The following is a 15,913-nucleotide window of genomic DNA, read 5'->3' as shown; positions in this document are numbered from 1 at the left end:
AGCAACTCAGCATTGCCCAGCAAACAGTCAGGAGAGCGTAGTGTAGTCAGTCCACAAAGACATCACAGAAAGGGTACAAGAACATTTTGCAATGGAATGTCTGTAGATAATCTATGCACTCATTCTTACTGTATGTGGGTTACAGTTACTCTATCACCTCTGTGTTTGCAGACTAAGACTCCATAGTTTGTGGGGCCTCTGTGTGGTCGTAGAGGCTCAGCAGTTTGCATCATTATAGAGTGCAGCACTGATAAATAATTGTATCCGTGAAGACCCATATCTTTCTGTAGACAAAGCTTTCTCCTGGGAAATTAGAACTCTCAGAGGTCCCCCCAGGGGCCTAGGAAGGTTCAATAAGAAAAAGTTCTAAGTTTAATTTTAAAAAGCTCTTCCTTTACATTTGTCTTTGTGACAATTGTTACAAATTGGTAAGCCTAGAGGAGGTAAACAAGGGAGATGGATAGGACCATTGTCAGGGGTTGCAGGGGGGTGAGTTCACACCTACTTTTCCAGTGTTTTTACTGAGGTGAAATCAGGTCCAATTAAAATATCTGAGGCAACATTGAAATACAAAAGTGTACCAGAGGCTGTCTGGAAGGGTGTGTGGAAACAGGAGTGGTATAGGGTCACACACTTTGCCTGATGAAATGTGTGAGTCGCAGGTCTTTCACAGCACTACAAGGGGTAGAGACAAGGAGCTGGATGACCAAGTTGCCACACTTGATTGGCCATTTGGTAGGAATGGTAGAATAAACCAGGGCTTTGAATCAAGTAGGGGGGGCAGTTTGAGTCTATGTATTAGTTATTATTTGTGATGTTGTTGTGACCCATGAGCAAAAGTTTTTCAGGTATTTTACATGTTACTAGATAAACATATTAAATGTTAGCTCATAAATTGTCTTTCAGGTGAGGCCATTTCAAAATGAAATGTTGGCTTTGTATTTGGTGATAATTTCATAGTTCCAAACCCCCAATTAATTCAAAATTGGTTGAGCTTAACTATGTAGTTACATAGAGAATGTGCCTTATTCTATCTTAGGTAAATGGTGATTTTTCTCTTGGTAACATGACTTCATTGTCATCTTTCCCTCTGGAGCCTGCTGTGAGTATTGAGGTCAATATACGTGCAGGCCTCATTTCTGCATTTAACAAACAATGTCAATACAATATTAACATTTTTTACTTGCACTGATATAAAAGTTTTTTACTTTAAAACTGCAAATTCAACTCAGATTGCAAGATCAAATTTTGCTTCTTAAAAAAAATGCTACCATAAACAAAGCCCACTTTGTAATCAGAATCCTATTTTTTTTTTCCTGCATAAAGCAGCATAGAACAATGGTCAGTTATAGATATATGGATTCCAGGAAGCTAAGCAAGTAAAAAATCTGTCATGTAAGTAAAGTCGGTTATGTAAATTTTTAAGTGAATGAAGGAAAAAGCACCAAATTAAGACGGGCAAAAGGGTCTTTTTCCTTCTTTGAATTGCACTGCTTGAACTAATATAACAAAATTTCCCAAAATCAAATATTTTAAAAACAATTTAATTATTCAAATGTTTTAAAAAACTATTTCCCCCAGTAAACACAGGAGACAAAAAAACAAACCGTCTTGTTTCTAACCTCATTGCTGAAAATAATTGTAAATGTATTAGTAGTATTTACTACACGGTGAGCCCCTGGGGGTAGCTCCCACTTCCATGATCTTTGCCTGTAGCCTATCTACTATAGATGGAGGCGATTGTCAAGCATAGGAACTGACTTCAGGACATAGTCTGGGCCAAAGCTGCTTTTATGTAAAGTACCAGCCGTGCTTCCAGCTTCCTTGAAATCAATCTCTCAATTCACAAGTTCCACTACCACCACCATCAACATCGCCCCCAGGTAAAATGAGACATTTCTAATCACTCGAAGGACAGTTTATAAAGGTCCTGTCCTAGTTTTCTTTAAAGTGCTTTTTCCTGGCTACTTGTACCCTACAAAACCTAAATCATAAAATTAAAAAAAAACAGCTGTTGAGCACGCGGACAAACAGAATGTTAGTTTCATGCAAAAACGCAACCATGCATGAGAACTGCGCAAGTCTTTCTCGGAACGGTCTGTATTTGGGTGAAGTCATTAAACGTCATTTCACTTCTCTACTTGCAGGTTGCCAACTCGTTTCCCGGGATTTAAAGACTGTAACGATGATAAAAGTCAGTTTCCGCATCCTGTCAAAGACTTGGCCCGTCGCCTTTTACTTCCCGGCAATATCAGAGTCAATTATGTCTTGTCCCCCCCTCGTTATCCGTGAGGACTGAATTCAACTCTCGCGTTTCAACGCAGGCTATTTTCTCCGGGAAAATCAAAACATCTCTCAAAGGCTCACAGAGCTCAGCCATAGAGCGCCGAGGAGAGCGGAGTGATGCGCCAGACTAAAGGGGCCCCTCAGACCCCATCCCTCCCCGCAGCTCCTCGGATTTTAAAGAGAGGGTGAGGATCAGGAGGGACGAGAGGGATGGAGACAAAGGTGAGTAACTGCGCGCTGGGGGACGGGGAGCTAGGCAGTGGGAGGCTCCTCGGCCCCCAGCCGGGTGGCGTGACTTCAGGAAGACTGAGGAAACGGGCCAGGACTGGCAGGACGTAAAGTTCCCGGGCGGGACTGGCGAACCGGCTCCTAGCAGGAGGGACGAGGCTGGGAAAGCCCCCAGGCCCCGCCCCTCCGCGCCGGTCCGGGAAATGAAACCGAGGCGGACTCGGGGTCACGCGGCGGGGCGGCCCCGCAGCCTCCGGCGTCCCGGGCCGGCGTCTGCGAGGTAGAGCGCGTGCCTCACGTCCTCCCCGCCCCGCCCCCTGCGCGCTGCGCACGCGCGGCCGCACCCCGCCCCTTCGCGTCCCGCCGGGATGATGGCGTGAGGGCGGGGGATCCGAGGTAGGGAGGCCGCCTGAGCTCCTGAGCTGCGAGCACGCGAGCTGCCTCCGCCGCCACCCGCGCCGCGTCACGGCTCCCGGGCCCGCCCTCTCTTGACCCCTCCCCCTGCTCCGTTGCCCCCCTCCTCACCCCCCTTCCTCCGACCGAGCGGTGACTTAAGCAACGGAGCGCGGTGGAGCTCATTTTTCTCCTTGCTCTCAGCCGCGCCGGGGAGCTCGCGGCGCGCGGCCCCTGCACTTTGGCCCGAGATGAATGCTGCGGCAGAAGCCGAGTTCAACATCCTCCTGGCCACCGACTCCTACAAGGTAGAGCTCGGGGTGGGGGCAGGTGACGGAGAAGGGGGGCGCGTTGGGGACGAGCGCGAGGCTGGGGCCGGGGGGCGGCCGGGTCTGGGGTCCTGGCGCGGGGCGGCCCGCTGGGAAGGCGCGGGCGGCGGCGGCGGCGGCGGCGGCGGCGGGATCGGGCAGGTGAAGCTGGCGCCGCAGTGGGGAAGAGGTGGGTGGAGGAGGGATGGAGGGATGGACGGCAGGAGGCGGGGCCGGGTTGAGCGGCTGCAGGGACGCGGCGGGGGGCCGAGGCGGGCGGGAGCCGGCTTCGGGGCTTAGGCTTCGCCGGCTGAGCGCATGCCCCCGCCAGGAGCGCGGCCTCTTGGCCGGGGGCTGGGTCGGGCCAGTGAATCGGCGGCTGGAAGACCGGACCAGTTAGGTAATGGCCCCTGGGGCACGGCGCTGGAGAGAGGGAGCGGGGTTTTCCCCGCCGCCGAGCTGGGTCCGGCGCGCTCGCCCCTTGCACAAGGCAGGTACGTCCCTTGGAGAGGAAGAGGTGGGAGAAGTCCTGGTAGGGGCGGCGAAGCTGCAGCGTTCCCCTGCCTGTGGCCCCGGTGGAGGACGCCCGTCTGCCCCCGGTAACCGTGCTGGCCTCTGCCGTCCTACTCCACTGGGCTCAGTGTCAAACTCGTTTGCGACTAGCGATCACTCGTGCTCCTTACCCTTGTTGCAGAGGCCAGTCTGCTCTTACTCCTATATGCTCACTCCGGGATTTCTGTGAAAAGGAAAGTGAAACACGAGAAATTATAGGAACTGTAGTTTTAACTCCAGAAAACTTGTAGAGGGGGAAATGGCACAACATTGTGTTAATGTGCCTATTGAACACTTGCACGTGCAGCTGCCACATTAATTTTATTTGAAACACATCAATAAAGTGAAGAATAATTAGAGGAAAATCTAGTAAATGTCCTTTCCCCTAGTTACAAATTATATGACATAAACTGGACTACTCTAAGTTTTGTTGGTCAAGACACTCAAAATATGAGATGTCAGACCAGAAACCCCACTTAAGTGAAGTAAATTTAGTTTTTACTTGAGCAACATGGTGGTTTGGAATCTAGTGGTTAAACATGGTACCATTATGATTTGGGTTTTGGTTTGGAGTCTTTGCTTTTTTTGTTTGTTTGTTTGTTTTAACCTTCCTTAAATATTCCGAAAAAGTATTTCAGAGAATCTCTTTTTACTTAAGTTGTATTTTGTCTGTTTCTTTCCAATTGGCGTAAGATTCTGTCTGTGATACTCAGATGGGTTGTCATTTAAGTTGAGCCAACATTCATCAACAAGCGGTCTTTCAATGGAATTTTAAAGTAGAAATCTACAGTATTGCAAGATCTTAATATTATCAAGTATGGTCCTTGATAATATCAAGTGTATGGTCCTTTACTTGGCCCTAAAACCTCCTCTTGTGTTCTCTTAGTTAAGTCAGTGGTTTCAGTATCTTTATAGTGATTTTAGAATGGTCTCATTCATAGTCCTGTAGAATTTTTTTTCTTAACTAAATCTTTAAGATAATTTTTGGGTGTTTTTTAGTATTAGCTTATGAAATGATTGAATTGCAAATGGAAAATATAAATGGAGGTTTAGTAGTCTAAATTTTAAAGACAAAAAAGAGTACAACTTCCTTTAGCTTGCAGTTCCTCTAACAACTGTACATGAGTTTCTTTAACATCAGTTTTCTGAGATGTTCTAAGTTAGAACAGTGAGTTACCTTAAAGTTTTCTAATCTCCCAGCAAGGCATGCTTAACTGCACTATTAGAATTTGCACTCATTTAATAAAGTTTATTCCTATCCATTTTCAAGTCAGGATGCTGTATTTCATTCCCTTTCTAATATGAAACCTTTTCAGAGGATTTCATCTTAGTAAGATTTTTCATTTTTTTCCTCCAAAAAATCCCTTCAAGAGGATTCAGTCAGGTTGGTATGTTTTATACCAATGGCTTACAGCAGTACACTAAAATAGATTGTGTATTCCACAGTCACATTTAGTCTTTAAGTTATATTTTCCTTACATTTTTAGTGGTCCTTATGGCCTATTTTTCATTTTTGTCTTTTTATCTTCTTAGGCAAAGAAGAGAGAAAAAATGATAATCTTGAGGTTAGAAGTAATGAAACTTTTATTTAGAAATTACATAAGAATGTTACATATCCTTATCTGTGCTTACAAATTATTGGCCAATTAAAAATGGGAACTAATAGTTTTTAGATATGTTGATGAAAAGAGCAAAATACTGTTGATTTCTTCTTTCTGAAACTGAAGGAAGAATAACTGATTACCTAAGCACTACAAAAAGTTTTTTTGCAAGTAGGTGATATGGTGGCCAAGCACATGACAACATGTGGGAATTTTGTTTTTACTTGTATCCTCTCAAGAGAGTCCAGAACAATTTGAACCAAAGGAGAAGCATTTGAAATATATATGCATTTCTGTAACCTCATTATTAAACATAATAAGAATTAAGAACACAGGCAGATGTGGTTCTTTCTTCCATTTTCATCCTGGGTTCTTGTTACACATAAAGAGTCCACTTAATCTTATGTGTTAATCATTTAAATTTTTCAAAATAAGGCAAAATTATCTAATGGATTGTATTTACATTGTGCTAAGCCAGCTAGGGAGAGATGCATTTGAAACTTTTTTGTAAAGGAAACAGGTTGTTTTTTCACTTACCTCTGGAATAGCCATTGATTAGTTCCCAAGTAACTGTGGATCATTAAAAGATGCTTTTCTGTTCCTTTACCTTCTATGTAAATATTGTTTGTAACAAACTGCACTAGAGAAAAAATAACATTTTTAGACATTTTACCTATAGCAAATTAATGGAAGGTGTCGATTGTGCTGCAGTTGGAAAAGACATAGAGTGCACAAAAGTAATCCGTAAGCAATTTACAGTTTAAACTGCATTACACATTAGTTATGGAGTGTGCTGTCCAGTGTAGATTTGTAAGCTGGTCATTCAGAACTCAGCATGTTTTCAACCATTCATTTAATCAATACTGGAGACCTATTAGGTATTATAAAAGAAGACAAAGATGAGTAGATCTTAAAATCCAGCATGGAAGAAAATTGATTCTTAAAAGTTTCAAAGAGCTGTGTAATTTATATTTGGTAATTAGTCATTTAAGGCAGATTTGTTAAAAAAAGAAAATTTTGCTTCCTCATTAGCATAATAACAAATCTTCTAAGAAGTTTGGGCTTTTGAGGAAAAGCCTGGGGGATAGATGAGCATCATCATGATATGGACAAGTTAGTTCTGCCTGGGACTTCTCAGTGTCTTCCTCTGAGCTGTTCCTATTTTCCATAGTTGCGTGTCTTTCACTGCTTCTGAACACTCAGTGTAGTTGCAGTGGCTCCCAAGGCAACCTGAGCCTCGTGAGGAGTGGGTACTGCTGCAGTTTGTACCCAGAGACTACCTACAAATCTTAGGATGCATCCTTAAAGATGTATGTGATATTTTCCATATATTTTGATTTTCCAGTAAGTTTTATATTATAAATTATAGGGAAAACTTGGAAAACAGAAAGTAAATCTTATGAATCATGAATATATTTTATAGGAAGATTAATTTAGGTCAGTAATAATTAAGATGGTATTCTTCTCATTGTGAGTTAATGGAATGTGGTTTGAAAGTGTGGCAAGAGAGGTAGAAGTTTTTAGAAACTATATGCCAGGAGGTTTAAGGGAAGAGGCAATGTGATTATAGGTGGTTGTGTAATCTCTCACCCTCTCCAAAATAATATAATCCAAAAATCCCTAAGCCATATTTTTGAGTGATTATTGCTTCAAAGCCAAATAGCAGTGAATTATTTTCTGGAACAACAGACGGATTTCCAGGGCTTGAGAAATCTTAGATAATACTGAAAAGAAGAAAGAATCATTTATGATTTTTGCCATTTCTAGCACAAATCTTCTAGCTTTGAAGAAGCAGAAAGTCTTAGCCAGTGCAGGGCTGAGTGGATCCTCTTCTGATTACCCTTAGATATTATAGATAACATGACTTGCCTGTGACCTTGAATATGTTATCCTGTGTACTCTTATATACACATTCTCATATTTAAAATGTTGGTTTGTGATCATTTCTTAGCAGTTAAAAATAAAAGTAAAACTGAAAAAGTAGGTTAGTAGTAGTTGCCTTTGGTCATGTGACCCCATTGTGGGTGGAAAGATCTTGGAAAGACATCATATCAACCCTATGGGGCATCTAGAGAAGCATCTAGAAGACTAGACTTTTCCAGAAAGATTCTGTTCAACTTAAACATACCTCATACATTTTCTTTGTTTTTAACTGTCATACGGGAGCAAGGATTTTTAGCCTTGGAAGTGGTTTTTGATGCAATTGGTCGGACAGCACTCCATAATGGAAAAAGATGCCCCTTGTTATAAACTTTGTGTTCTAGGCATTAAAGTAAGACCAGTTATTATTACCTAGTATGTAATAATTTTTAGGAACTTATCTTTTCATGAAGTAAATCGATCACATAACTGTGAAATTATATTCTATTAAAAGGACTACATTTTTCTTTGTGCCTGTGTTCTTTACAACACATGTATTTATGTTCAGGCAGCAAGAAGACCATGCCCCTTTAGGAAACGTTTTCAGTGGTAAGGTTTGCTGAGATATTATCAGATATTTTCTGTTTTGTCCACATCTAGTGATTAATTTTATATTTATCATAGAACCATTTTCTCTAGTGATAGAAGTCAAACCAGTGCTATAGTTAACATGATTTAAGAGCTTCCTTTTTATAGTTCACTTTAATTTTGAATACTGGAAACTGTTAGTAGTACTTAACATTTAAACTTAAGATCTTGATTTCCCTACCCATTCCTTCCACAACAATAAAAAAATCCCATCTCAATAAATGGCACCATTATTAACCCAGTTGCTTAAGCCAAAAGTCTAGGAGCTATTCTTAATTCTTCCCCATCATTATCTCCCACATCCGGTCCATCAGCCTACTTCTGCTTTACCTCCAAAAATACTGGACCAGTTCTCTCATCTTACCTGGTCTTTGACAGTGGCCTCTTAACTCCTGCTTCCACACTGGTTCCCCGGTAATACATTCTCTACCCACCAACAGGCTAATCTTCTTAAAATGTGAGTCAGATCTTATTCACCCCAGCTTAAAGCGTGATGGCTTCCCATTGCACTTGATATAAAATCCAAGTTCCTTGTGTAGCCAGTAAGCAAGCTCTTATCCCTGCTTACCTCTCACCTTACCATGTACCTCTTCCCTCCTACCCCCATAGTCTGAGCACCAACCACACTAGCCTTCCTTCTGTTCTGTCCTTTATGCCAAAGCATTCCCTGTCTCCTTGTCATTTTGGTGCTGCTCATGTGTCACCTGAGAGAATTCTTCTTGACCCCCCATTTAAAGTAGTCTCCTAGGCCCACTGTAGCCCATCATTCTCTTAATTTTCCATAGCATCCTTTTTGATCTGAAATTATTTTGTTTGTGTATTATTTTTGTCTTCCCTCTTTAGCTCTCATTAGCCCTATGAGAATAGGGACCATGTCAGTCTATTTTACTTTCTCACCCTCAGCATCTGAAACAATGCCTGATACATAATAGATACAGAGTATGTATGAATGAACTATTTATAAAATAATGATTGATTTTAATCTGTGCTGTCTCATGTCATTTTCTCATGAAGGTTCAGAATGACCAGTTTAGCAGAAAGTAAAATGAAGAGGACAGTAAACTAGCAAAACTAGAATTGTTATAAATCTATAATTCTGCTTTAAAATTTTTTCCCATTATAAAACAATGTGTATTTGTCTATATAAATAGATCTAAACATGCTCTATATTCTTCTTTAAACTTGTTGGGTGTTAGTAGGTGATCAATAATAGTAAATTGTTTCATGGTTAATTACCTGTAAGTTTGCCTGGACAACTTAGATTCTTTAGCTATATTCTAAAACATTTCTCTTAAGTTTATCTGAAAAAGATTTTGGAAGTCGTACTTTGTTTCTAATTAGGCAGCTTAGACAATTTTGTATTTTAAGTGATACTTGTTTTCAGAGGAGGCATTCTAAATACTTATGCAAAGGTAGGTTTTAAAGTAGTATAATTAAAGAACATAGCTGAGGTAAGGCTTTAAAATTATAAACATATTTAATTATTGTCCAGAACTAGAATTGTATTTGTATGATGGAAAATTTTTAGTGTATTTTTAGACCAAGGTGGAGTTAAATAGTTTAGAGACAGTTCCATTCAGCTTTTGACTGCTTGGTCTTCTCAGAAGAAAAAAATAATTAATTTGTCTTCTAATACATTTAAATCTGATATAGGAGAAGTAAATGTGATGCACCTTTAAGTATCTGAAACTGTAAAGAAAGTCAAACTATTGAGAAACACAACTATGAATCACACCTTCATAAGTTTGTGCTATGTGATCCAGAATCCAGACCTTTTTTTTTTTTTTTCCAAATTTTACTTCATCATGTGTGACTTCTTTTGCCTCACTACTTAGTCCCACTGAAGGAGTTATTTACATTGTAAACAGGACATTTTCCTTTTTACATACATCTTGGATATTTTTGGGGGAGGTGTCTTTCTAATCAATTTTTTAAGTAGTTGAAGTAATGATCGTATATTTATTACTAGAGTATCATTCATAAATATATTTATATTGCTTTTGCATTTTAGTGAATTGACTAATAAAGCTAATTGCTGTGGATTCTGTATTAGGTATTTACTTAGCTACTACTTAACTCTTCTTAAACTTATAGTGATAATCAGTCCCAGGGTTCTCACCTTAAAAGCCCTGACGTCCATTTCTAGGTTTTGATGAGTCCTCCCCTATACCTTTTGTTAATAGTATATTTGTTGTACCTGAGCAAAACAGAAAGCTCCAAGTCTCCTGCCTGGCTTAGGATCTCAGATCACATGTTACTCTAAAAATTTACCTACAAGGTTGCCTGTACGCAGCAATAGGGGCTACTTTTATAGAGTTGTAAGCATGCTTCCATTGGCAAGGAAACAGAGGACATTCATTCAGAAGTGTCAGTGGAAATACAGTCATCTTAGAATTCTTGTGCTAAGGTACAAAGATTCTTTAGGACAGAGCCAAGTTTCACTGAGATTGTGATTGTGCAGCCAAACAAAGAAAATGTTGGCTTTTCTAAACTTGAGATCAGAACTAAACAGAAAAAATGGTTTATGTTCACAGTGGTCACCCCTGAAACTTGGTCTGCAAAGATTTATTCCACCATTGCCGTGATTCACCCTATACCTTAAACTTTAAGACATTAGTATTTCTACTCTTTCAACTGGGAAAACACACATTATTCTTTCAGCTATTTTTTTATTGGTAAAATGTTTTTATATGGTTAAAACAGTGATAAAAATTCAAATTATAACAAATACTCATTTTTTTTCTTAAAGCAAAAGCAGGTAAATTTTTAATAGTGTCCCTTACCCAAGTTCATGGAATGGAAATTTGTGCTAAGACTTCCTCATATTTTTAAATTCATAAGGATTTGATGTTTCATTATATAGGAATTTCTGTTCCAATTAGAAGTTGATTTGAGAAAAAGAAAGGTTATGAAACAGGATTTTTTTTGGCTGCTTTTGCTTTTATCCAGGTTTTCATAGTGTCGCTATGAAGGTTAAAAGTGATCATTCTCAGTAAATAACTTATGGAACATACCACATTTAAATGGTAACGTTACCAAATTCTGCTGCCTTTCAGTTCATTGTTTTATATTGTTTGTGTGCAGCTGCTTCTCTCTTCCCCTGAACGAAGGGTTATTCCCCAAGACCAAATGAAATACTTTTCCAGCTTAGAGAGGCCTTGTTCTTAAGTTTAGTTTGTTGGTAAAATTTAACACTTTCCTGTGGTTTTGATTTCAAGATACTGAAGTACTAAAATATCTTAATAAGTAGGATACTTGTTTTTTATTCTATATAGCCAGGAAAAAAAGCTAATGAATAGCAAATAAGAAGTATAGTTTCTTTGATTTTTGAAGAAATTTTGAGCCTTTTTCTGTTATGATTTATAGTCTACTCTTCTAGTATTTTCTAACTAAAGTATTTTTCTTTATGCAGGTTACTCACTACAAACAATACCCACCCAACACAAGCAAAGTTTATTCCTACTTTGAATGCCGTGAAAAGAAGACAGAAAACTCCAAACTAAGGAAGGTGAAATACGAGGAAACAGTATTTTATGGGTTGCAGTACATTCTTAATAAGTACTTAAAAGGTATTGCTTTTCCTAGTATGTTTAAAACACTGCTTTTATGTAATATGTCATAATTTTTCCTATAGTGTTATGTTATTTGAAGTAAGTTTTTAAATAGTCTAATTTTGATATTTATTTAATTTCTTTAATTACTTTAGGAGTCTTTTGGAATTCTTTTTAATCTGTTAATTTGAATGCATTAAATCTTATAATTTGGTATGTATGCTTGATGTTCTAAGTATGAGAAAGGTTTTCTGAAACTGATAAGTTTAGAAAAGTCAGTAATTTTTGGAGGTTAATATGGTTTGTTAATAGATTTTAGTCATTAATTCAAAGTAAAAGATTTGTTATTGACCTGGAAACTCATTTTGAATTATGGTAGCAATTATAATTAGAATATTTTTACACTAGTCAGTTTTGCCTTAAAGACCTAATTGTTAAAACTACCTATGTCTGTGGACTTAGTTTCAAAGGCATATTAAAACAGAAAAATCCCCCAAATAATTTCTGTGCTTTTTAATTTGGAAGTCCATTTCCATACTATTTTATAATGGTGTTTCTAGGGGGAAAACCGTTACCAAACATCTATATATCTTGGAAAGTTTTGTCTCTACCTTTTGAAATAAAAATGATCTCAGAATTGAATATAGATTAAGTTGAATTCTTTTTCTATGATCTTGGCTATTTTAAGATCAGAGCATTCAGATAATGTTAAATTATTGAAAAAGAAAACTTAGCTAGATACCAAAAGGTACTTAGTTGTGGCAAGAATCCCCAAGATATTTTAAATAAATTTACTAGTTGTGTTCTATAAAGTTAACAAAGACTGATGGCACACTTTTAGTTCTGTAGCTTAAAAACTCTGTAAAATATTATTTATTATTAATTATAACTAAAATTCATTGATTGCCTACTCTAGGCCACCATTATTTGTAAGTGGTTCATAAGTCTTATATAGTGCTCACAACCATCCTATAAGTGGGTACTCTACTGTTTTCCTCACAGATGAGAAAAGTTAACTAAAAGTGTTTTGGGGGGGCAAAAATTTAGTAATTGTGAAAATTACTGGTTTCCCAGCCCTGAAGAGATCACATTCTTTATGAATAAAGTGAGAAAGTTCACCTGGATATAAGAAGCTTTTGAGTCATCTCATATTTGAAGAGTATCTAAATTAATTGAGATAGAAAAGATATTTTTTAGAAGTTAATTTATTGTGATTTTAAAAAATATACTATACAAGTAATATTTTTTTCTGTTTGTACATCTGCTTTAGAAATAATATTTATACTTAGAGTGAGTGGTTGAAATACAAATTCCTTTTCTGATTCTGCTATTGACTCTGGGTGGGTCATGTAAGTAACCTCTCAGTTATTTTTTTAATCCACAGAATGGGTAAAATAACTAAAAATGTTAATTCTATGACAATTCAGCAACTCGTAGAATGCCTTTAGAAATGTAAACAGGACATGTACATTCTTTTAGGTAAAGTAGTGACCAAAGAGAAAATCCAGGAAGCCAAAGAGGTCTACAAAGAACATTTCCAAGATGATGTCTTTAATGAAAAGGGATGGAACTACATTCTTGAGGTAAAAGATGGTTTCATTTTTTGATCTATCTTGGTTTTGCTTTTAGTTGAAAATTTCTTGCTAAGGAATTTGAATAGAAGAGTATACTGTAATTACAATTCTTTTTTGCTTGTAATCTGAATAAAATGGCTATTTTAGACATGCTTGTGAAAAGTCAAGGGTAACATTTGATTTCTTCTCCCTACCAGTGGTAAATCATTAGCATATAAAATCGACAGCAAGTCTAAGTAATTAAATCAATTATAATTTAAATAACTGGCATTTTTCAGAAAGATAATTTAATCCATTCTTGAAAATACACTATAATTAAGAAAGGGCATGGTTATTTGACAATTTCAAAATGTTGTAGATCTTTTCCTTAACTGTGAAAATAGATGCTCAGAGTCTATCCCAGTAATTCTGGGAAATTTCTCTGACCGAATAGTTAGAACGGTTTGGTACAGATTCATGAAGTTGATTTTTAGTCTTTGTTTTTTTTTTTTTTTTTTTGAGACAGAGTCTCACTCTGTTGCCCAGGCTAGAGTGAGTGCCGTGGCGTCAGCCTAGCTCACAGCAACCTCAAACTCCTGAGCTCAAGGGATCCTCCTGTCTCAGCCTCCCGAGTAGCTGGGACTACAGGCATGCACCACCATGCCCGGCTAATTTTTTCTATATATATTTTTAGCTGTCCATATAATTTCTTTCTATTTTTAGTAGAGATGGGGTCTCGCTCTTGCTCAGGCTGGTCTCGAACTCCTGAGCTCAAACGATCTGCCCACCTCGGCCTCCCAGAGTGCTAGGATTACAGGCGTGAGCCACCGCGCCCGGCCTATTCTTTGTTGTATTATAATATGCATACCTAGTATGTTTGGATTCATTGCTTAAACTTCTGGGCACTCAAAGACATGGTAATTGAATTGTAAGAGTTGAACGTCCTCTGGTGGTTTTCTTTATTACAAAGATCAGATGGAAATGGAATCTATTGGCAGCTCCTGGTGTTAATTGTTAATTTAAATCTCACAAACGAAAGTCTTCTACGTTGTACAGGCCAACAAACACAAAATAATTAGAAATACTTTAACTTTCATGTCCATGTTATAATACTGAGTTTTACTATTTGGTAATTATAGGTCTTAGAAAAAGTAAGCACTCTGTGCTACACTTCCCATATTTTAAGTAAGATCAGTAAAATCTGTGGGCTAACTCAGGTACTTGCCCCATTTCTTTTTTGTGAAGTTTGTTGTGAGGATAAACACTAATAAGATGAGTTTGGTGCTATGCTTATTACTATAATTCCAGCAGCCAAGGTTGTATGTCGTTTGCTTATGACCACAAAATCTTAGGGAATTATAGGTTCTCTAGAGATAATCTTGTCTAACCCCATTTTACAAACATAGAATCTGAGACCTAGAAATACCAAGTAACTTGTCTAAGGTCTCTCAGCTGCTTTTAAGTCCAAGCCAGGATTTGTAAGGCAGTGTTCTTTTTGCTATATTATGATGCCTCCAGTGCTTCTCATTAATTTTTCTTTTATTTAATTGCCTAGTCCCAAATCATATAAATAAACTATAATATTAGGATTTCTGAAACAACTTGCCTTCCTAGCAAAAAGTTAGCCACAACTTTTAGCTTTAAAGGGGGAGGGGGGTAGTGAGAGGAGTTTTAAATATCTAGTAGCTTACCATGTAGCAAATAACCCTCAGCCTAATTTTGGAAAAAATTGTTGCATTAGTAAGAAGTCAGTTAAGTTAGACTTGGGTGTTGATTGCTAAGGTTCTGTGCTTGGCCTATATAATGGTTTCAGGTCTGCTACCAGAATTGAGGGAACCTTTTTAGGGGTCTTCTGCAAGAATTTCCCTCTCTTTCCTCTCTCTTTTCTTTTGTTCTTTAATAGCAATCCCTTATTTTATCTTTCAGTCTTTAGCCTTTCTTTTATGAAAATGGCCAATTTAGAAGAAAGGTAGTATTCTTAGAAAACTTTGAATATATATGTTGGATTAAACTCATCTTTTCTTTTTTTCTGAAAGAGCAGGGAAACAACAGCTTTTTTGTCGTGATCATTTGGAATTTTGTACCTCTTCTGGTGATAGATATTAGCAGAAATACATGACAGCATTAAATTTAAAAATTAATATCAGTGCCTAAGTTGTTAATAATTTTAACTAATTTTATTTTAAAAGGATAAGGATATTCTGACTAGAGTACTAACATTATAACATCTATAATTGCAATTTCTATGACAGTAAATTTAGCTTCTGTAAAATGTAAAGAACCTTAATAGAACAGATAATTGAGTATCATCTGTTAAATGAATAAATTTATTTTCTCCTCCCAGAAATATGATGGACATCTTCCAATAGAAATAAAAGCTGTTCCCGAGGGCTCTGTCATTCCCAGAGGAAATGTTCTCTTCACAGTGGAAAATACAGATCCAGAGTGTTACTGGCTTACAAATTGGATTGAGGTGAATTGTTTTTCGTTTTTTAAATCTTATTTAACATTAGTTGAAAATGTAAAGATCATTGAACTGGGATTCTAATTTAGGATTTGCTACTAACACAGCTATGTAATCTCCCAAAATTTACTTAACTTTTGCAGGCCTCAATTTCCTCATCTATAAAATGACAGTTATACTAAATAATCTTTAAGCTTCCTTCCAGTGAAATCTAATGTTCTGAGATTTTTTCCTAAACCTAATTATTACTACTTTTAAAGGTCAGTTGGCTTTTGTCTGATTTGTTGCCATTATAAAGATATATCTTCTTAGAACAAAATTAGAAAAATAGCACAAGTACATTTCTAGTAACTTAAGACATTTTATGATATTCTGTTCCAGTTGTACTAGAAGAACTTTGTTTAACTTTTAACACCTACTTTCTTCATTTTTCTCTAATCAGTTCTAATCTACTTAGCTTCTCAATAGT

At 37.7% G+C, this 15,913-nt stretch overlaps 1 protein-coding gene across 1 annotated transcript in view; it reads left to right on the top strand.

The window, feature by feature from the left end:
- Window positions 1-2,535: 2,535 nt before the first annotated feature.
- Window positions 2,536-15,913, top strand: part of NAMPT (nicotinamide phosphoribosyltransferase) — a 40,046-nt gene continuing 26,668 nt past the window's right edge. The window contains exons 1-4 of the mRNA XM_069462558.1: window positions 2,536-3,215; window positions 11,289-11,445; window positions 12,907-13,010; window positions 15,325-15,453. Of these exons, the coding sequence (XP_069318659.1) occupies window positions 3,159-3,215; window positions 11,289-11,445; window positions 12,907-13,010; window positions 15,325-15,453 (447 nt within the window). The 5' untranslated portion in view covers window positions 2,536-3,158. The remainder of the gene's footprint in view (window positions 3,216-11,288; window positions 11,446-12,906; window positions 13,011-15,324; window positions 15,454-15,913) is intronic.

Source organism: Eulemur rufifrons, chromosome 29 (assembly GCF_041146395.1).
Source record: "Eulemur rufifrons isolate Redbay chromosome 29, OSU_ERuf_1, whole genome shotgun sequence".
NCBI classification, from domain to species: domain Eukaryota; kingdom Metazoa; phylum Chordata; class Mammalia; order Primates; family Lemuridae; genus Eulemur; species Eulemur rufifrons.
This window is presented reverse-complemented; position numbering and strand designations above follow the sequence as displayed.